Below are 21,503 nucleotides of genomic sequence, written 5' to 3' on the forward strand. Positions count from 1 at the left end.
CTTCCTTTTAATAGCCCGAACTTCCACCATATCCAGCTCCCCCTCAGCTCCTCGTAAACCATGGAGTTGTTCCGTTAGATTGTTGATAGCTACTTCTGAGGCATCTCTATTAGCTCTTCTCCATTTAAACATGGTCTTCTCGCTTTCCTCCAATTTTCCAGTGATGCACTCCCCCCCCCCCCCCCCCCTGCCTCAATCTGCCTATTTTTTGCCCTCCAGACCTTCCGTATAATTGTATTGTAATCTTTGTTTTTTTTTCCATGTTGCTTCATACTTGAATGGGCACCCCCTTTGCCGTGGTTTGGATTTTTGTCTTTGAAAAGTGATGAGAAGCAGGGCATGGTCTGAGCTTCTCGATGCCAAAACCTCCACTATTTTAACTGGGAAAAATTCCAGCCATCTATTATTTGTCAATACCCGGTTTAACCTCTCCTTAATAAAATGTTCCCCCTCTTGCATGTTCCACCAAGTAAAATGTGGACCCACGTAACCAAGATCCTCCAGTTGGCACGTCTCCAAAATTGATCTAAAATCAACCATTTGTCCGCTCGGTTTTTGGCGGGCTCCATATTTCTCTGGCTCATGTGTAACCTCGTTAAAGTCCCCCAGGCACAACCAAGCATCCAGTTGAAATGACTTTAGTAAACGCAAAAGGATCCAAGATTCCATCCTCTTGCTTATGTCGGGGTGCCCGTAGAACCACGTGAATTTCAGGGGGGCCATTAGCTTCCGTCCTCACTATAGCATTTATATGATGACGACTATAGTTTTGGACTTCCACTGATATATCTCCCTTCCACATGAGCGCCAATCCTCCACTCTGACCGACATTATCAACCACAAAAACACTCCCAAATCCAGCACGCACTTTAATTACTTCCAACCAGTGCGCTTGTAGTTTGGTCTCCATGAGAAAGACCAAACTGGGTCCTTTTGCCTTCACCAATCTGCAAAGATCTCGAACTGATTGAGGGTTCCTAAGCCCCCAATAGTTCCAACTTAGGGTAATCATAACCCTTGGCGGGGTTGTGAACTATCTGTTGCCTTATCTTCTTCACTTGTGCCAATTCCATTTCTTCTGCCTTTTTTGTTGAGATTGGTTTCCACGAATGTAGTCCTCAGAACATCAGCTTTGCAAGGACCCAATTTAGATTTTCCCTTCTAAGGATCCTCCAACTCATGATTTCCAGCATGTGCCCTTTTTTTCCAAGTCCCTTTAGTTTTTCCTGGGTTGACGTAGTGAACTTGCATTCCACTTTCCATCTTTCCTACAATATCTTCAATAATTTCAGCCTCCGAAGAAATTGCTACTGGGGTCAAACCTTTCCCATTACCCCCAGAATATCCCTCCTCATTAATGCCCCGCCCAGCTGGTTTCATTCCTTTTTTTTCCTTCAGTTGGAAGATCTTTTTGAGGGACCATTACCTCTGTGTTTTCCATGCCCTGTTTCCTGTGTTGATGGAAAGTGAGTCGCCCATATTTACTTCAGTTTCCTTCTCACGAGAGCCATTATAGGAACCCTTCATATTTTCACGTGGGACACTTGATGTCTCATAAATGTGCCTGTTACGTTCCGAAAATCCCTGAATGGAATCTCCTTGATTCTTGCTTTCCCTGTCTCTCTCCAAAACAGGTTTGTAGTTTGATGGACACCCCATGTCACCGACTGGTTGCCGGAGTAACCCTATCCCTGCTTGTCGCCGCCTCTTGGCTTATGATCTTTGAAGCTCCCCCTTCCTCTTTCGTTCCATCGCTTTGGAGATGGGGTACGAAGCCACGGCCCGTATTGCACCCCCATTCCTTCACTCTGATGTCTTCTGTGTCTTTCTTCATACGACCTAACTCTCCATGACTGATCACTCCACATTGGTAGCAGAATTTCAGGATTTCTCATACTGGAACGGGATCAAAACCGACTTGTTTCAAACATTAAGCATACATCCTCTGACGAGTGGTTTTTGGATATTGATCATGATTCGTACCCTTAAGAACTCGCCTCACCCTACTTCTTCCTCATTCGTGTCCACTTCCTCCACAGTGTCGACACTAGATCCCAGTTTGAACCCCATCTCCCTGCCCATGTAGGCTAGCGGCAGATTGGACATCTTGACCCAAAAAGATTCCTCATTGAAAGTCATTTGTTGGGGAGGAGTAAGCCCATCAAAATCAACACTAAAAATAATTGACCTTCAAAAATTCAAGGCCTTCCTTCCAAGACTCGTTCTTTATCCCAAAGAACTTCAAATTCAATAAGAAACAATTTTTTTTGCCATGACCTTGAAAGACATCATCCCAATTGGTCTCCAACCCCGGATCAAAGTTGATCGAATTTTATCATTTCCCACCACATGATCCGATATGAGCCTCCCCACCAGACATGACTTCCCCTTTGTTGTAATCTCGATCACTTCATCTTCTTGAAGATCTGCATCAATACTCTCCTCAACTGACAAGGAAAAGTTGCCCCATAACCTTCCTAGTTCATCCACCATGTTAATGCCCCACTCTTAGATATCCCGTTTTCCACCACTACCACAATTGGGAATCCTATTTTTCCTTCATGATCTGGCAGTAGACCTGAAGTATTCTGCTTGTCCTCTAGGTTTCTGTGAGAGAGCATATAGAGAAAAAAGCTTCCTCTTTTCTTTTTCCAACACTGAAAATACCCTTGAGAGTTACTTTGAAAGTATTTATGTTGATTAATTCATCTCAAAGTTGATGTGACTTTTAAAATCATAATAGAATTTGTAATTAATAATTATTGAATTTTAATGTAATAGTAATGTTAAAAACCACATCAACTTTGAGAGGATTAAAAAAAAAAAAAAAAAACAATCGTTTCTAGCATTATCCGTAAAAAATTGGGTCATTTGTATTCTAAATAAATCAAGTAAAACATGACTATAAGAGCAAAATGTAGTCATTAAGGCAACTCTTAGTAGTAGACAACGACGTCTAGTGCTGAAGTACCCCAAAACTCTTTTGTCTCATTTTTCTCTTAGTTATATATGCTCCTTTTCACATAATTGATATTTTCTCACAAATTTCTACATTGTATGAAACCATAATAGGTAGATTATGTTTCCTTGTTAGAAATTAACAATTTAGGGTTGAATATTGTAATCCATACTGGTATTCTCTCACTTACCTATAAATAGGGGCATTTATATTGTAAACAAAATAAAGTTAATGAGAGCACAATACAGTCATTTGGACTATTTACATTGGTCGATGTAGATGTCTACACAAAACCACTGCAAAATTCTCTGTCTTTTCTCCCTCCCTTGAGGATCCGTTGAAGTTAATTTGCTGGGTAGAACTTTCCAAACTTTCTAGTATATCATTTCAATTATATGAAAGTTATATAATAATCTAATAAATAACATTAACCTTAATTTGTTGGTCTAAACAATGAGGGTGAAATTGTTGTTTTGGACGTGCATGACTTTTGGATCATTGAACAAGTAACACCAATAAAGGCTATAAAGCCACCAAGGAGTGGTAGCTAACGTTGACTTCTGTGCCTGCAGCTTTTCCTCTTTATAAAGTCTTTGCACTCCGCGGGTGGCCAGGAGAATACACAAGTTCCATATAAGCTTCATCAAGGAGAAAGGGTCGAAGGGTTGGGTAACTCTCTCTTTCTCTCTCTTAAAGAAATTATTTTTGCTTGTAGTAGTGATGAATCTTTGTAACTCCTCACATAATTGTGTTTTAGGTTCTATGTGCGACTTTTCTGCTAGAGAAGTTAATCTTGTTTTATTATTATTTGCTTTACTATTAGCTATTAACAAGGAGAGTACTCTTTTCTTTTCATACTGCAAGTTTAGATTTTTTTTTTTCTTTTTTTCCTCCTCTTGTTTTGTCAGAAAATATATTACTAGATGTTATACCTTTTTTCTCATCATTTTTCAATGGTCTAGCTAGTAAAATTATTTTCAAGTTAGAGGTTCTAGAATCAAGCCTGCAGGCGATAGCAACATGTATGGAGAATCAGACTCTCTAGAGATTTAGTAATTATTCGATCATATGAAAAGACTATTTTCAATTTAAAAAAAAAAAAAAAAAAATCAGTGGTGTAATACACCAAGCTTAAACAGCATCTAACCCATCATCTATCTATCTCTATATCCTACACACATATATAAAAGAAAAATGAATACAAGAAGAAGATCTCTAAACCTGAAGAGAAAAAAACTAGATTGTCTCTCTACTTAATTATCCAAAAAATAAATAAAACTAGATTGTCTCAATGGCGAAAGCAGATCAGTTGTTGTGAGGTGCATTAGTGTTATTATTAGTTGTAGTGAGCGGCGCTGGAGGCCTGGTAGCTAAGCCATATAGGGATTTGAATATATTTGGTGTCAAGAGAGAGAACTTTGCAATCCTCAATCCAATTAATAAGAGTTTCTTATCATACTCTCCTGTGGGTGGGTTTACAAATAGGGTTGACAATTTTTACATAAGTCATGAACTCGATACAAAATTATTAGAGGATTAGAGTTTAACATAAACGGGCCCAACTGCTTGACCCGTTTAATAAATAGTTCAACCCACAGGTTGTGTTTGGCTCCACAAATGGTCAAATGAGTCATGTGGAGTTAGGTCAAACGAATTAAACATGTCGTATTTGAGTCTAAATTGGTCAAATAGGTCGACCCATTTGCTAAATGGATAAAGCGGGTTGTGTAATAGTTGAAATGTTTGACCCATTTAACTAAACGGGCCATGCTCATGTTGAAGTCAAGTAGGTAAACTCGAACCCGACCCACCAACACAAATTGCCTACCCTAAATTTACAAACTCTATCAAAATTTTAAATTCTAGTGTTGCATGTGTTAGCATGTATATGCCACTACTACTATAGATATATTTGCTTAGCTTGATACTATTTTGATTCGTGTACAAGGAGTTTTAGAGGTTATATGGTAGAAGTTATATCTAATTGGTCCTGATCATCTAGATATGTATATTTGTCAAAGGTTTAGATTTTTAAGAATCTGATATATATGGTAGAAGAAAATAGAGATTGAGCTGACTGCAAAAGCAATTTTCATCTGCAACTGCACTAAGACATTAGTGCACACTTGATCATAGAATTGCAGGAACCAGTAAAAAAGCCAACATATATAACATTCTGGAGGGTTATCAGGAGCCTGCAGCAGCAGCAGTACAACTTATATATTGACATCCCCAGTACGTAAGAAAGCTACATACATGCATGACAGGTTTTAGCAAGGAAAAGGATAAAGAGTAAAGTGGAAGTAGTTTGCAAAGTTCATCATCTCCGGTAGGGCATCGCTGAATATATATGGGCCACCTATTATTTATATTACCAAATTATCTCCCACAAATCACAGTCGATGCCTGAAATCAAGAAAAAAAGTTGAGGAATTCGTTCAGAATGTCATAAAATATTTAGTTAAATTAAGCAGGCTAGGTACGTAGTAGCTTTTTAAGTACAACATATGGCTCAGTAGAAAATCATTCATTGAAACAATTTTGACATTATGGGGCGGAACTAGGATTTTTGATGTGGGGGAAGGACCTTTTTTTTATTTTTTTATTTATTTATTTTATAAGTTGGGAACATTGATTTATATAAATTCAAAAGCACATAAATACATATAATTTTTCTATGTGTGTTTTTGCGTGTTTATATAAATTAAATAAAAATATAGAAGTCTTAAATTTAATCTCATGGCATCACAAACAAACAATAGTATAAACAATTAACAAAATAAACTAACACGATCTATATAGAGTTCAAGAAAAATTGTACCAATAATAAATATTGTAAACTCAAATGATTGTAGAATAATCACTCAAAAATTAAAATAAAAACAGATATTTTCATCATATTCCACATTTTTGCACCAAAAAAACACAAATAAATGCAACGAAAAATGAGACGTGGGGAAGGTGGCTATGAGAAAGAAAAGAAAAGAAAAGAAAAGAAAAAAAAAAAAAAAGTGAATAATGCATAATATATTAATTTTGGGGGGACAAATATATCATTTGTGGGGGAAAAATTCATAAAATATGTATGTTTTACAAAGAATTGTAAAAATTTTGAGGGGACATTCCTCCTCCCACGTACCCTAATACAATATGGGTCCGCCCCGGCTTACATTTGACTGGGTTTAATGTCGATTTTTTTTTTTATTTTTGCTGCAAACATGGGTGAAAGGTTTTCAACTTAGACAAATTGTCCTATACTTAACATATATATATATATGTTAAGTATAGGACAATTTGTCTAAGTTGAAAACCTTTCACATATATATATATATAGTTTGATAAGACAATGCTCATTACTAAACTATCATTATATCAAGGAATTGTGAATCAGCTATAATTAAATATTTGAAGTGTTCCATATGTATAATGTAAGAAACAAGATGTTGGCAAATCTAATTAATGTGTATAAAATAGAGAGCTATATGATTGGCTTGTCTTTTTTGGGAAAAAAAAAAAAAAATGATACTCGGTTTTACTTTTTATCAAATTTCTTCATATAGTTTAAAATCATTATCAAATAAATCCCTCTGTTTATCCTTTGTTAAATTTTTAATTGATGGTGCTTCCACGTACGTCAGCCCATATTTTTAAAAAATTCACACATCGAAGTGGAAGATATTTTTTAAGAAATCACACATGTACGTAGGTGTTTCATGTCCAGCTTTTTTCCACTAGTTGTCGTGTAAATTCTTAAAAAATATGGATTGACGTGTTCAATCACAATGTAGCAATCCAATGAGGCGTGTGCAGCTGGCTGACACAGGCATGCTGACTAAATTGTCTTAATTCAACTAGATATTGTTAGGAAGAGGATGATTGAGATACCTCATATATTTTAAAACATGAGATTACCATATTCTAAAAATTTGAGCCATCTTTTTTATCTAACTATCTAAATAAATGCAAAAGTTTATGTTTTGCCGAGATAATTAATTTTAGTTTTTACTATGTCAAATTCTCTTGCTTCAGTAACACAAACTTCTGCATTTGTTTTAACTATTAGATGAAATAGATGGTTCAAATTTTAGAATATGATAATGTCATATTTTAGAAAATATGAAGAGATCCAAATCCGGGAGAAAATGCCTCAAGGAAGTCAAATATTAGGGAAAATTGTATAAAAAAATTAAAATGACAATTTTAGCCTTCTAAAAAAACATTAACTTAATACTCTCTATTTCATTTGAAATTGAGAGAATCATATTCCAAATAATAGTACACTATATATATATATATGTTAAGACAATATCATTTCTAGCTTAAATGCTTAATCGAATGGGTTTAAATCCAATGAGGTATATTAACTATTCACTTTTTTACTCTACCAATGTGGGATACAACATCACAAGTGCTCTCACACCAAATATGATGTAACAAGAATGATAAAGATTTAACCAAGGGTAAACTGAGGGATTCATTTGATAACGATTCAAACTTTAGGAAGTGATTTAATAAAAAGTGAAATCTCATGGACCACCACATCATGTTTCCCTCTACTCTTATATCATCTTCGTTCCATAGTTTCCTTTTATGCTAACCCAATTAAAACCCACATGATTGGTTTGATTTTTAATTTCTATCTTGGATAAATTGCAATGGAAAATGAGTATTTTCCTCTTCCAGTTTTTCTTCTAGATGAATCCCACAGATTCAATAGTGATTTTGAAAAGTGGGATGATGGAAATAATGACCAAGAGAGGATGTGTAGCGCTAGCTTCTCAATTGCAATTCAGTCCTATATATTTTCTAATGTTATAGATTTTGTTGGGATGTACAATATCTCAGGAAGCCGAACTAATTAATTCATACACAATGTTCATGTAGAGTGCTGCAGTAGCATCGATTCTAATTAATTCACAAAAAGAAAAACTTTTTTTTGGTTAAATTTACTTTGGCAATTAGGCAACGAAGCAACAAGAAAACACTACATGCAGCTGCTGGAAAATGAAGCATCCTTACCCTAGATCATCTGGTTTGTTCGTGAAAAGTGAGAAATATCAAAGGCAAATATCTTATAAGTTGTTCTATATATAGATTATGCTCACAAATAAAGAGATTGCTTTCATAAACGAGCAAGTTATTGAAATGCAGTGCTTCATACCTTATATAGAGTAATCAAACGTTTTGCGCCCTTGGAGGGCTGGCTTGCTGAGTTGGAATATTGCAAATCCATTTGAATGTGTCATGTAGTTTGTTGAATGCTCGAGCTGATATACCATGGAGCGACTCAGAAATCTGCTGGTATATATTAATGAGTGACTCAGAAATCTGCTGGTATATATCATGGAGTGACTCAGAAATTTGCTGGTATATATCATGGAGCAACTCAAAAACCTGCTGGTATATATCATGTAGTGACTCAGAAATCTGCTGATATATATCATGGAGCAACTCAGAAATCTGCTGGTATATATCATGGAGTGTCTCAGAAATCTGCTGATATATATCATGGAGCAACTCAGAAATCTGCTGGTATGAGGCGTGTAATTCCCTTATGGATTTCAATGCACATGGACATAAAATGATCCACCAACAAATGGGAGGAAGGAGGATTGATAGCAATAAACCATAGGCTACGACAACCGAAATCTGACAAACAAGTTTAATGATAGGGAGGTAGTTCCTGTTTGGAATTGGTTGAGTTCTCTCTTGCAAATACTTGGCGTAAGCATTTGCAAGCAGTACTAGAATGAAAAACGACATGGTTGTACCATATGTGTCGAATGGAGAAGTGCCTGTGTTTTGATATTTCACTTGGATGAGGCCAATAAACACTTGAATGAGAAACTGGAAAACAGCTTGGATATTGGTAGAGAAACCATGGCCAGTCTGTTCTTGCTCCCTTGCATAACTAAAAATGGAAAAACTTTTAGTAGTTTCTCCCTTGAATTTCACCATTTTCATCTATAAGATACAAGTTTAGTTTATTTAAAGAGTACAAGAAATATAATCATATACTGATAGGCCGGCTACCAATTTTCTGTCATTATATGCATTAATTAATGTATGTCACATGGAAACTTTTTTTTTTTTTTTATCTCATGTTGAAATTATTGGTGCCTCAAGAGTCAAGTGTATGAACGTAAGAAGTTGATAGGATATAATTTAGTTAAGCAATTCAAAACAAAACATGAAATAATGCAAAATATTCAATTATTAACTTTTGGTATTTTTTCTCGGATTAATTGATTTACAGTAAATGGGGAAAGGCCTCTCTTTGATATTAAACATAGAAGAAGAGTGTAAAGAAAATGAATTTTTACATTATCTCACGGTAAATATATAAGATCTTTTTACCCAACAGATTAAAGTTAAATCAATATTCACCACATACAACGGAGGACTGGGATTTTTAAGAGTGGGCTACTTCCAAGCCTACAGTAGATTTCCGTCCATATATATGTGTATAATTCAAATTGGTTTGGGATTCAATGTTTTATTTTGTGGGTTGAGAACATAAGAAATTATGAGAATAGCCTCAGATGTATCTAAAAAAAATATATATGAAAAATAAATGAACCATTTGAAATACCAATCCGACCTTCATGTAAGACTTTATTGACCTAAAATATTTATATAAACTGTTATTAGTATTGTTGGGTTTAAATGGTAAGGCTACCCTAATCCTAACTTTCTAAACTCTTCTATTTTATATTTATTTGTGAGAAAACTGTTCTATTTTATTAGTGAAGAAGAAACGTGATTTTTTATTTATTTATTTATTTAGACTCCTACTTTAATGGTAAGAGGAACATGCTATATGTGTGTGTGTGTGTGTGTGTTTTCAAGTTTTCTAGCCATGGTTTCTCAAGACACGATTTCAGTTATCGCTTGTGGTGAATCTTTTCACTCTTTTCACTGTAGTGAAATATTAATCATGGCTAGATCGATGGCATGGTAGGACAACAAGCGTTGGGTTCAGAGGGGAGCTGATGAGAGGGAAATTAAGTAGAGAGAGAAGCAATTAATGGTGCCTCCACGAGAGTTTTTCTGAAGCGGAGCTACATATATATGTCGCCATGTGGGTGGGGCTGATGAGGTGTTGAAAATGGCGGACGAGGGTTTGCTGGGTGAGCTTCTTGATGGGCTGCCAAAGAAGAGAGGTCTGGTTGTGTGCCAAGGGTTTAACATCTTTAAGGGTTTAAGCGAACCAGGATCTTTAGGCAAGAGGAGCAAAACATTTTTGTGGCAGGATCTTTAAGGGTTTAAGCAAATCAGGATCTTTAGGTATATGTATATATATATAAGAGGAGCAAAGCATACTTGTGGTGGGTTCTTTAAGGGCTTAAGTAAATCAGGATCTTTAGGTATATAAACATATTTTTTGTGGGATCTTTAAGGGTTTAAGCAAACCAGGATCTTTAGGTATATATATAAGAGGAGTAAAACATATTTGCGGTGGGATCTTCGAGGGTTTAAGCACTAAATCAGTATGTAAAAGTGTTAAGGCATTTAGATGATTAGTTAGGGCATGCACCTTTGACATGGTGTTCGTCATAAATATGTAGTACTATATATATTACAAGACTTGAAGAGCTCATGGCTCACAGAGAAAAATGTAAAACCATAGTTAAAGCAAACAGATTTGCACTAACCGTTCTGAAGGACGATTCACCAATCTGCCATCCATTTCCATGATCATATGGGTGATCAAGAAGGAAATTAAGTAACTGGAAGAGAAGTAAAGGAAAAGGGAGAGCGCTATATATGCTCTCGCTTGAGGAAGCAATATATTTATACATGGGAAGGCGAATGTTGGGTCCGTACGTTGAATCAAGCATGTGGAGTACTGTGGACAGTGGACCCTCACCAGTCACAGCACAGGGGCCCCTCATTTCTTCTTGGCCGCCTCTAATTTCTCACTCGATATCATTGCCTTTGAACTTTGCGTTTTTGTCTTTGTCTGATGAATTATGAGAATTCAGACGAGTTTGTCGAGAGACGATGGACTTTGGTAATTGCCTAATGGTCTAGCTTGCATAAGCCGTTAATGGTCTAGCTAATTGCCTAATTAAGCCGTTAATTTTTACTATAATAGTATATTAATATACATATTTAAATATTAGGGAAATTGTATATAAAATCCTTAGGTAAACGCGCCTTTTTTAAAAACTCCCTGGGTTTTTTTTTTCGAAAATTTACTCCTTGGGTCACTCGAAATTACTAGAAACTCCATACCGTTAAATTTTGGTAACTGCCGTTATTTGAATGAAACGAACCGTTTCACTTAAGTCCACCTAAGTGGAATTTTTGTATCCTACGTGTTCACATTGGACACGTAGGATATAAAACTCACCGTTTTGGACCATCCAAAACGGTGAGTTTTATATAACTAGATGGCTTCTTTTTTGAAACCCTTCCATACGGACCATACGAAACCCACCCGATAGAACCAGCGGCGAGCCACCGACGCAGCAGACGCCACCGACCCAGACTCCGCCGGCGACAGAACCACCGGAGACGGAACCCACCGGCGACAGAGGCCACCGGCGACAGTACCCACCGTTTGGACCATCAATTCCGGCGTCACTTTTCCGGCTAGGTTTCCGTCGATTCACAATATTTTGAATCGGAAAAATCCGGTTTCGACGAAGGTATTTTCCGAAATTTCTCTGTGGGTTTTGTTGATTGACTGAAATGGAAGCCTTTAATAGTTGTGTTTTGAATTTTCTTGTTGTGTTGGAAGCTTTTGGTCGAAACCCCATCCCCAACCATTTTTTGTCCAACATCTGTCGAATATTCCACTTTTGAGCCAATATTATTGTTGATTGGCAGTGGGTGTGGTCCACCTTGGTTGTGGTCCTGGAAAGAGACTGGTTTTTTTCGTGTGCACTGGCAAGTTGGTCAAGGGGGATTGTTTGATTTGTATAATTATTTATTTTATTTTGTTGCTTCTCTACTCAAATGGTGGATTGCCGAGGACATGAAAATAGGAATTCTTTGTGCATAGTTTACGCCAGTTTCATCATTCTACAATTGAGCAGTATTTTTTGAATTTTTTTTTTTTTACCTAATAGTTCATGCCATACTTGCCATACTTTTCTATGCATGTCTTTGTTTTTAGGTCCTCCAATATTGTTGCCACCTTTTTTAGTTGATGAGAAGAAAGGTCAATTACTGAAAGAAATGTTAATCATATTAGTATTAACATTTGGAAGAAAAGTATTTTTCAATGGAGAAAAAAGTGGTATTATTGTTGGGATATGATAGATTGTGGTTGGTTGGGTTTTAATGACTTTGTAAATTTTTTTAGGGAAGTTTCATCATTCTACAATTGAGCAGTATGATATATGTGGTTGGATGCTATGGCTAATTTCTTCTTATTGCATGCTTGATTACACTGCATATTTGCATGTTTATAGGGAGCCCTCTATGCTCATATACCATCTCTAGCTACTACACTAACAACTTAGTATTGTTTAGATTACAAATTGAGCAGTACTATTTCTGTAGGGGAATCACATTTTAAACAATGTGATTATCTATCGGTTAGGGTTTAGGGTACATTATTTTTCCCAGTATTGTTTAGATTACAAATTGAAGTGAGAATAATCTTTTGGCAAGCTTGATTTTATTTTTCTTTTATGAGCTTGATTATTCTCTCACATGTCAGTTATATATTGTTAGGTTCATATTATAAGATGAACAGGAGGAAGAAAGATTTCGGGATAGGAGACAATGAAAGCGAATTCTACGATGGAAAGATGAAAAAGGTTTGTGAATTTTAATTAGTGAAACCCATTAGGGAATTGTGATTACTTCTAATAATTGTGGGTTTCACCGTAGAATGAGCAGTCAATGTCGTCGGCATCTATGACATCATCGGTGAAAGAGGATATGGAACCTGTGCAGTGTAGGTGCGGACATACAAGCCCAATTATAACATCCACTACTATAAAAAATCCTGGGAGGCGATTCTATGGGTGTGCTATGTATGACCGTAAAAAGGTATTTGAATTTGGATAATTTGGTTTTACGAAATAGTTATTACTTTGTGCTTGTTCGTAATTATCAGATTTTTTTTTGTGTAATTACAGAAAGCTGGCCAATGTCCTTTTTTCCAATGGTATGACAAAGAAACCTGTGCTCGCGGAAGGGAGGTCCTACCTGCGCTGTATAAACAAGTTCATTCCCTGAAATGTGAAGTGTCATTACTTAGGGGCAAACTAAAGATCCAAACATATTTGTTGGTTTTTTTGTTGGTGATTTGTGTACTGTTGATTTGTCTAAGGTTGATGGGGCATTGAGGCATGGGAATGAGGCAATTAGATTATTATCAGTGAAATGGACTATCTGTTTTGTTGTTGTCAAGGATATTGTTTACTTACCTATGTTGTCCACGTGGATATATGGTTATGTCTTCTATGTAACAATTACGTAAAAATCCTGCTTGTTCGTAATTATCAGGTTGTTCGTAATTATCAGGTCGGCTGATTACTTTTATGGAACAACTATTTCCATGCATTAGTTTTATTTGTATGCGGCAATTTATGATTATTTGTACGTTGCTCTTAAGTCTGAAATATTGAACCCTACAATATAATTTGCAGGCATAATTAATTTTATCCGTCCACTAATACAATCTGGAATTGGTAATTGTGATGACGAAATTTAAAAATGTAATTCAATAACTAACAGTACATGTTTAATGCTTAATGAACAACATTGAAGCTAACAAGCACATAAAGTCCCAAAATGAATACCCCAAATGTTTTTATATTACAAACATAAAACCAAAAAAACCCGACATATCACTTGATTATAAAATGGGTATGCGGGAAAAAGGCACTATGAAGAGATGTGATAAGTTTCAGCTTGTGATCATTGCGTGGCACTACTTCCACGGCTTCTTAGTACACGTGTACTACCACGATGTGATGATTCCGCTGTTGCTTCTGCCTGTGGTTCATGTTGGGATCCAAAGGATGCGTTAACAAAAATAATAATTATTTGCAGATACCAAAAAAAAAAAAAAAAAAAGAAGAAAAAAGAAGAAAAACCGGAAATCAGTGTGAATATTACAAATTAAGCACAAGTATATGAGTTTTTTAAGTACAAAAAAAAACTGCAGACTAATTTACTAAATTAAATCACCAATTGCAAACATTCAGATATTAGTGGGCAGCTATGGAGTCATCGGGAAATAACAGTTTTGTTAATAAAAAAAAAAAAAATAAGAGTTTAAAAACTTGAATTTTACCTGTGACTGAGTAGCCCTACGTGTACGCACAGTTGGCTGTGATGACTCGTGGGCTTCTGCCGCTGCCTGTGATTCATGTTGGGATCCAAAAAATGCGTTAAAAAAAAAGGGGGAGGGCGCGGGGGAATCATCGTGAAATAAGAGTTTTCTTAACCACAAAAAAAACTTGAATTTTACCTGTGCCTGAGTAGCCCGCCGTGTACGTACACTTTGCTGTGATGACCCGGGGACTTCTGCCTCTGCCTGTGGTTCATGTTCGGATCCAAAAAATGTGTTAAAACAAAAAAAAAAAAAATGAGACAAATGCTTATTCACCATATGTAAACTTGATAGAACATTCAGATATCATGATTCTCGCTTATAGATGGACATCAAGTAAATAAGTCAACATCTATTTCCTACAACATAAGCATCAAGTTTAACTCAACAGTAAAGCTGTCTAGAATATACCCATGTAAGTAACTCAAAATACAGCAACCTTAGTAACCCAATGAGCATGTTTAAAAAACTCAAAAATATTTTCTAATTCTAATAGCCAAAACAACCCTTTATTTCAAGTAATTTCTATTCCACATGTAGCTTCCATAGCTTCATCTATGTACCACAACAAACCAATATAACCAAGCATTCTTAAGATACATCCTTCAACAACCAATAACAAGAATTATTTTTCATCTTCACAATCCAACTTGTAATAATTTATCCAATCAAGTAACAACACTTCATCACTCACAAAACAATAAGAGATATCATGCCTTAATCAAGGGAAACATCCTCAAACCACCAAACAATTCAATCAAAACACCCATTTTCCATCGAAAACTCCACCAGAAATAACCCCAGAAATCCGTTACTTTAGCTTTTTCAGTTTCAGCCAATGTCTACAAATATCCAAGAAATCAACCCACAAATTTGTGTTCAACTCTCCCCAATCGGTATGGACCAAGAACTAAAACTTCATTTTAGCCATAAAACAAAAATCGGAAACCAACCCAAAACTAAACCATAATCTGTTAAACACAAATCAGAACATCAAAACAATGTCCATAAATTTCAGCATGAGAACATTCCACTAAATTTGGCCAAAACAACAACTAAATCAGTTCCATTGCCAAACCAAAAACTTACAAAAATCTACACAAAATTTCCAACACCCAATCAGAATCAGAGAGACAATCCAACAAGATCTACCTACAAAATTTAATAATTATTATATTACTTGTACAATAATAATTAAGTTAACAAATGTTGGAATTGTTTTACCTGTGCTTGAGCAGCATCTTTTTTCGGCTTATATTTCTTTGGTTTCCACCTCTTCCGATCCGGGTTCAAAGGTAAATGACAACCTTTATAATTATGCCCTAAACCCCCACAATTTCCACATTTAACGATATATCCACTACGGGTTAGCTTGTAGGGGTTAGTCGGCTCATCTACATCTTTTCGCCTACTAATCTTTGGTCGACCAGGAGCCCTTCTAATGATAGGTGGCTGGATTTCATCGCATGGATCATCAGCTGGCCATGTCTGTGGACCTTCCATGCCATACACTCGAGCTGCATATCCTTGCATATACTTGTCCATCTTGTAATAATCATCCAAATAATCCTCTGGTTTTTGTTTATGCATGTAAATTGCAGCACAAGCATGTGAGCAAGGGATCCCACTCACCTGCCATCTTCCACATGTGCATGTGAGATGATCTAACCGGACTAAACGCCGTGGCTCGTATATGTGCTCGATCTCAAACTCCAACTCATTCTGCCACCGACTAATACAATTCCTTGCATCGCTTTTTGACCTCTCCAATTTTTTCTGGATCTTTGGGCATATTGTGTAGTGCGTCGACCGGATTCCATTCCTTTTCTGCTGGAAGCGTGCCATTATTTGCAGACGAATTTCTTCAAGCATAGTCAGTATAGGCTTAATCCTAGCTTCCTTAATCCACGCGTTAAAGCTCTCAGCCAAGTTGTTTAATAACATATCACTTTTGGTTTGGCAGTTGAAAGCATGTCTGGACCATGATGCTTTAGGTACACCACTAAGGTAATCGTGTGCACCTTTCTCCATTGACATTATATTCCGCATGTGATGGTCAAACGCATAAACATTGGAGGCACGTGCAGCCCCCCACAACTCATCCTTCATAGCTTTCCCTGTGTAGCCTTTCGCTTTGAGGTTCGCATGTAGGTGCCGAACACAAAAGCGATGCTCAGCGTGTGGCAACACAGCCTCAACCGCAATTCCAAGCCCCTACACACATAAATTTATGTTAAATTATATGTAATAACATAAAGGAATAAAATAATACAATAAGAACATAAATAGTATTTTACACCAAATACCTTCTGTCTGTCAGACATTATAGTCCAACCAAGTCCGCCATCTGGCCCGCATAAGTCCTCAAATAAAATGGCAATAAACCACTGCCATGAATCTCTTGTCTCTGCCTCGGCCACAGCAATTGCAATGGGGAACATATCGTCGTTGCCATCCTTGCCTATGGCACACAACAATTGCCCCCCATAGTCCCCCTTCAGATGACAAGCATCTAAACAAATTATGGGCCGACACCCATGTATGAACCCCTTCTTGCATGCATCAAGACAAATATACATCCTCTGAAAGAATGCTCCATCTCTGTGTACAAACGCACTACTACCAGGGTTGGTGCTGAGTATTGCCATTGCATATCGCCGTGTGAGGCGATATTGCTTAGAGTGCCTACCAAAAACTTGATGTAATGCCTCCTTCTTCGCTCTATAGCAACGATCAATAGGAACATCGACGTTAAGGTCTCTCTTCACCCTCTGTTTCAATGCATATGGTGTCCACGTGGGGTCATCCTTGAAGTCCCTCTTATAAGTGCGAACAAGATACTCCACATCGCATCTGGAGTTTTCGTATTGATTACCACAAATATGAACCGGGTAGTACGTCTTAATTTGAAAACAAGTCCTGGTAGCATCAGTAGAGGCATGAATCCTCCATGAGCAATGCCCTAATTTACAGACTGCACTCACCCTACTCGTGTCATTGTGCTTGTAGTTGTAATCAAACCCTTTCTGCACAGCATGCGTCTTCAGTGCCTTCTTGAATGAACCTGAATCTGCAAATTGATCCCCAAGCTCAAACGTCACTGGAATCTTCAAGTCATGCTTCAGATTGAACTGTCTATACCGCTTCCTTTTTTTTCCAACCTCGCCAGCGTCACTTTCTTGCAAACTTGCAAGACCATCACTTTCATCATCAGATTCCTCATCCCCCAAATCGGCTCCTTTCTCACCTATGTTAATGTCAGCTTTTTCCCACCATTTGGACGTCCCATCCTTCTCTTTTCTGACACCATCAGCATCATAGAAAAGGTCCTCATCCTCGCCATCAGTTGCTTCGAAGTCAGTCAACAGCTCCTTGATAACTTCATCAATATCCTCTTCCACTTTCTTCTTTCGTGGCCTACCACCACGTCCTTTTTTTTTTGTACCAGTTTCGGGCACGGTGTCTGCACCAACATTCGGATTGTCTTCCTCGTCCTGCAAAACCGGTTGAGCAACCCGTCTCCTTCTTCTTCTGCGTACTGAAAAAATATATACAAAAATTAAAATAAAAAACCAAAAACAAAAGAATCAACTAATTAAAAACCATAAATAATCATGACAACATAAAGTTAGTTGCTGGTGAATATTATTTCTAAAAAAATAAATAAAATAAGAATCCAACTCAATTTCAGTTTGTATGTACCTCCTCGGCTGGTGGTCGGTTCCCCGCTTGGTTTCTTGGATGGCGTAATAGAACGGGCAGCCTTAGTTTTAACTCGTGGGCTTTTGAAATGTCTTGATTGAGAATTTCCACCTTCTCCACCTTGACCTTGTACATCTCCATCTTGGCGTGCAGCATTAGGTATGTCCTCCATCCCTAAAAGAAACAATCAAATTTGTTGTTAGTCATTCGGGAAGGGAAGGCTAAGTGCTGTCATGATATATTATTTGAAAAACAATTAAGTTAACAAATAAGAAATAAGTATACTACCTTCAGCCCTAGGTATTTCATCCACCCTGTCACCTTCTCCATCTCCGTCATGAAGGGGAGGACTAGGTATCTCACCCACCCCGCCACCACCTTCTGCATCTACATCATGACGGGGAGCCGTAGGTATCTCACCCACCCCACCACCACCTTCTCCATCTCCATCATGCCGAGCAGTGCTAGGTATCTCACCCACCCCGCCACCACCTTCTCCATGTTGTCTTTCAACAGCTTCAAGAAATAAATGCTCCTCTACCATTATAGCACTGTCCACCATATGCTCAACATATAAATGAACATCTTGTGATCTGTACTCAGCCATAATATTTACAAAATCTACAACGTCTGCATCACTATTTAAAGATATCACTTGAGTATGTGGACTATCACCGACATTATACCAACATCTAAAGTCGCTCATGTATCCTAAGTCACGAACCAACTCTTTCACTTCCCACATACTAAAATAGTCAACATCATAGCCTTTCACTTCATGGACGTCGCCACCAATGTATTTAAATGGGGTATGGGTCATTGTCCCACCGTGGTGCATGATTATATTGACAGCCATATCTGTAAACATATAAAAAAGTGTAAGAAAAATATAAAAGAGTGTAAGAAAAAATGTTTGTCCATACAAGAAAACACAAAAACAATAATATCTATCTATTGCATGAAATAGATTACGTGCATGTTTTGGACTCAAGATGCCCAACTTAAGCTGATACATGTCCATCATGATTGCTAAATATTAAGAGAATGCGATATTTACATGATGTAAAAGAGCGTTTACAATAGACTATTTAAATAAAAGTTAAATTAGAGAAGAAAAATTTATTTTATCAAATTTAAAGAGCCACTTTTAAAATGAGACAAATTTCTTCCAAACTAATTGGGAGGAAATTTCATTCAACCTATTCTAACTTAACTTTTTCTCATTTAGTGTCTAAGAGCATCTCCATCAATAATAGTCCAAATACCTACCGAAAAATTACACTATCTACTTTAGCTACTACTTTTTCTCTATGATCTCTCCAACAAATTATCTATTTCTTTCACTACTTGCATTTAAATATTATTTCTCATTCTTATATCTTTGCATTTAAATGTTATATTCTTTTTTTTTTAAGTATACGTTGACATTGAAGTCATTAAATTATTCTTCCCAAATATTATATTGAAAAATATGGAATCAATTTCAAGTATTCAATTGCCATTGAAATCATGAAGTTATTCTCAAGCATTTAAAAATAAAAAATAAAAACGTGTAATCAATAGAGGACCATGTAAACTAGCAAATACAAAGCCATGAGTGTGATCAACAATAAGTATCAGAAAAACAAAGCAACATAAAACAACCGACCAAAGCAAAAAAAATGAAACTAAATGGAAATATCTAAAAAAAAAAAGGAATACAAGAGAAACAGGAATATCAATAAACAAAGGAACCCATTGATTTTTCGTCCATTGTTTATTATCTAGTGCGTGAAAACATTTCACTGTTCACACTAGGTGAAAAATCTGCAACTTAGCTATTCGGTTGGAAACCAAAAATGACTCAAAATAGTCAAATCTGACTATTTTAAGTCATTTGGCTACTCTTTTGGAGATGCTTTAAATAGGCTGATTAGTTTATTCACTATTCACACTATAAACTTTGGTTATTATTTGTTCTCTCTCACTTTCTTTATTTTACTCTCACTCTCTCCTCATCTTTTTTTTACTTTTTCTCACACAAAATAATATTTAAAGAAAGTAAATAGTATAACATGCAAGGTATTTTTTTCTTTGGCTCCAAACTGATAGAGATGCGATAACATGCAAGGTATGGAGATGTAAGCAAAAAAGTTTGTCGGTGTAAGCTCATGAAAAACAATTTCGATATATAAGTTAGTAGAAAAGAAAAGACGTAAATAATGTACAATAGGAATGTACGGTTGTAGGTATTTCCCTCATAATCGAAATTGCAACCAATTTAAGCGGTTATTCATTTTTAAATAACCGCAACCATAACCGATATGCCGATTAGCGGTTAATTGTAAATGATACAACGTTAATCATAATCTAATCCATAAAGTTCTTTCACTTTTTCCATTGCAATTAGAGTAACCATTCAAAATTACTGAACTTCACCAAATGTTGAGAGAAAAATTGAGTGAGCTAAAGCTTTTTTTCTGTTTTTTAACAGTATATTGGGCAAGTTGAGTTGTACATTAAATGGAAGGAAATTAAGCCCCACATAAAAAAATTGGTAGAATCCCTTCTGCCTAACACGACAAAATCAGTCTCTTTCCAGGACCATACAGTGCACACGAAAAAAACCAGTCTCTTTCCAGGACCACAACCAAGGTGGACCACACCCACTGCCAATCAACAATAATATTGGCTCAAAAGTGGAATATTCGACAGATGTTGGACAAAAATTGGTTGGGGATGGGGTTTCGACCAAAATCTTCCAACACAACAAGAAAATTCAAAACACAACTATTAAAGGCTTCCATTTCAGTCAATCAACAAAACCCATAGAGAAATTTCGGAAAATACCTTCGTCGAAACCGGATTTTCCGATTCAAAATATTGTGAATCGACGGAAACCTAGCCGGAAAAGTGACGCCGAAATTGATGGTCCAAACGGTGGGTACTGTCGCCGGTGGCCTCTGTCGCCGGTGGGTTCCGTCTCCGGTGGTTCTGTCGCCGGCGGAGTCTGGGTCGGTGGCGTCTGCTGCGTCGGTGGCTCGCCGCTGCTTCTATCGGGTGGGTTTCGTATGGTCCGTATGGTCCGAATGGGTTTCGAAAATAAACCCCTCAAGTTATATAAAACGCACCGTTTTGGATGGTCCAAAACGGTGAGTTTTATATCCTACGTGTCCAATGTGAACACGTAGGATACAAAAATTCCACGTAGGTGGACTTAAGTGAAACGGTTCGTTTCATTCAAATAACGGCAGTTACCAAAATTTAACGGTATGGAGTTTTTAGTAATTTCGAGTGACCCAAGGAGTAAATTTTCGAAAAAAAAAACCCAGGGAGTTTTTAAAAAAGGCGCGTTTACCTAAGGATTTTATATACAATTTCCCTAAATATTATTATATATTAAAAATTCTATATATACGACTCCAAACGACGCCTATTCTGAATGTATAGGTGTTCACACAATATTATGCGAAAATAGATCTAACCTAACAAATAATAATTAACCAAAAATAGATTTGCAATGAACAATAAAGAACACAGATATTTTGATTACGAAGAGGAAAC

At 36.6% G+C, this 21,503-nt stretch overlaps 2 protein-coding genes and 1 long non-coding RNA gene across 3 annotated transcripts; 1 reads left to right on the plus strand and 2 right to left on the minus strand.

Annotated features, from left to right (window-relative positions):
• Positions 1-8,134: 8,134 nt before the first annotated feature.
• On the minus strand, positions 8,135-10,854 carry LOC148587306 (uncharacterized). Its single transcript, XM_088512543.1, has 3 exons — positions 10,615-10,854; positions 8,436-8,923; positions 8,135-8,270 (listed from the first exon to the last, which is right to left on the minus strand). The coding sequence occupies exons 1-3, from the start codon at positions 10,852-10,854 to the stop codon at positions 8,135-8,137; spliced, it is 864 nt and encodes a 287-aa protein (XP_088368669.1).
• Positions 10,855-12,809: 1,955 nt separating this feature from the next.
• LOC132176448 (uncharacterized) lies at positions 12,810-13,462 on the plus strand. The gene is made up of 2 exons (XR_015911572.1): positions 12,810-12,967; positions 13,057-13,462. It is a non-coding gene; the product is annotated as an uncharacterized LOC132176448 (long non-coding RNA).
• Positions 13,463-13,818: 356 nt separating this feature from the next.
• Positions 13,819-16,714, minus strand: LOC148587307 (uncharacterized). Its single transcript, XM_088512614.1, has 5 exons — positions 16,565-16,714; positions 15,483-16,472; positions 14,397-14,462; positions 14,220-14,285; positions 13,819-13,918 (listed from the first exon to the last, which is right to left on the minus strand). Exons 1-5 carry the CDS (start codon positions 16,697-16,699, stop codon positions 13,841-13,843), a joined length of 1,335 nt encoding a protein of 444 aa, XP_088368740.1. The 5' UTR covers positions 16,700-16,714; the 3' UTR covers positions 13,819-13,840.
• Between the last annotated feature and the right edge of the window lie 4,789 nt (positions 16,715-21,503).

Source organism: Corylus avellana, chromosome 2 (genome assembly GCF_965113065.1).
Source record: "Corylus avellana chromosome 2, dhCorAvel1.hap1.2, whole genome shotgun sequence".
Taxonomy (NCBI): Eukaryota; Viridiplantae; Streptophyta; class Magnoliopsida; order Fagales; family Betulaceae; genus Corylus; species Corylus avellana.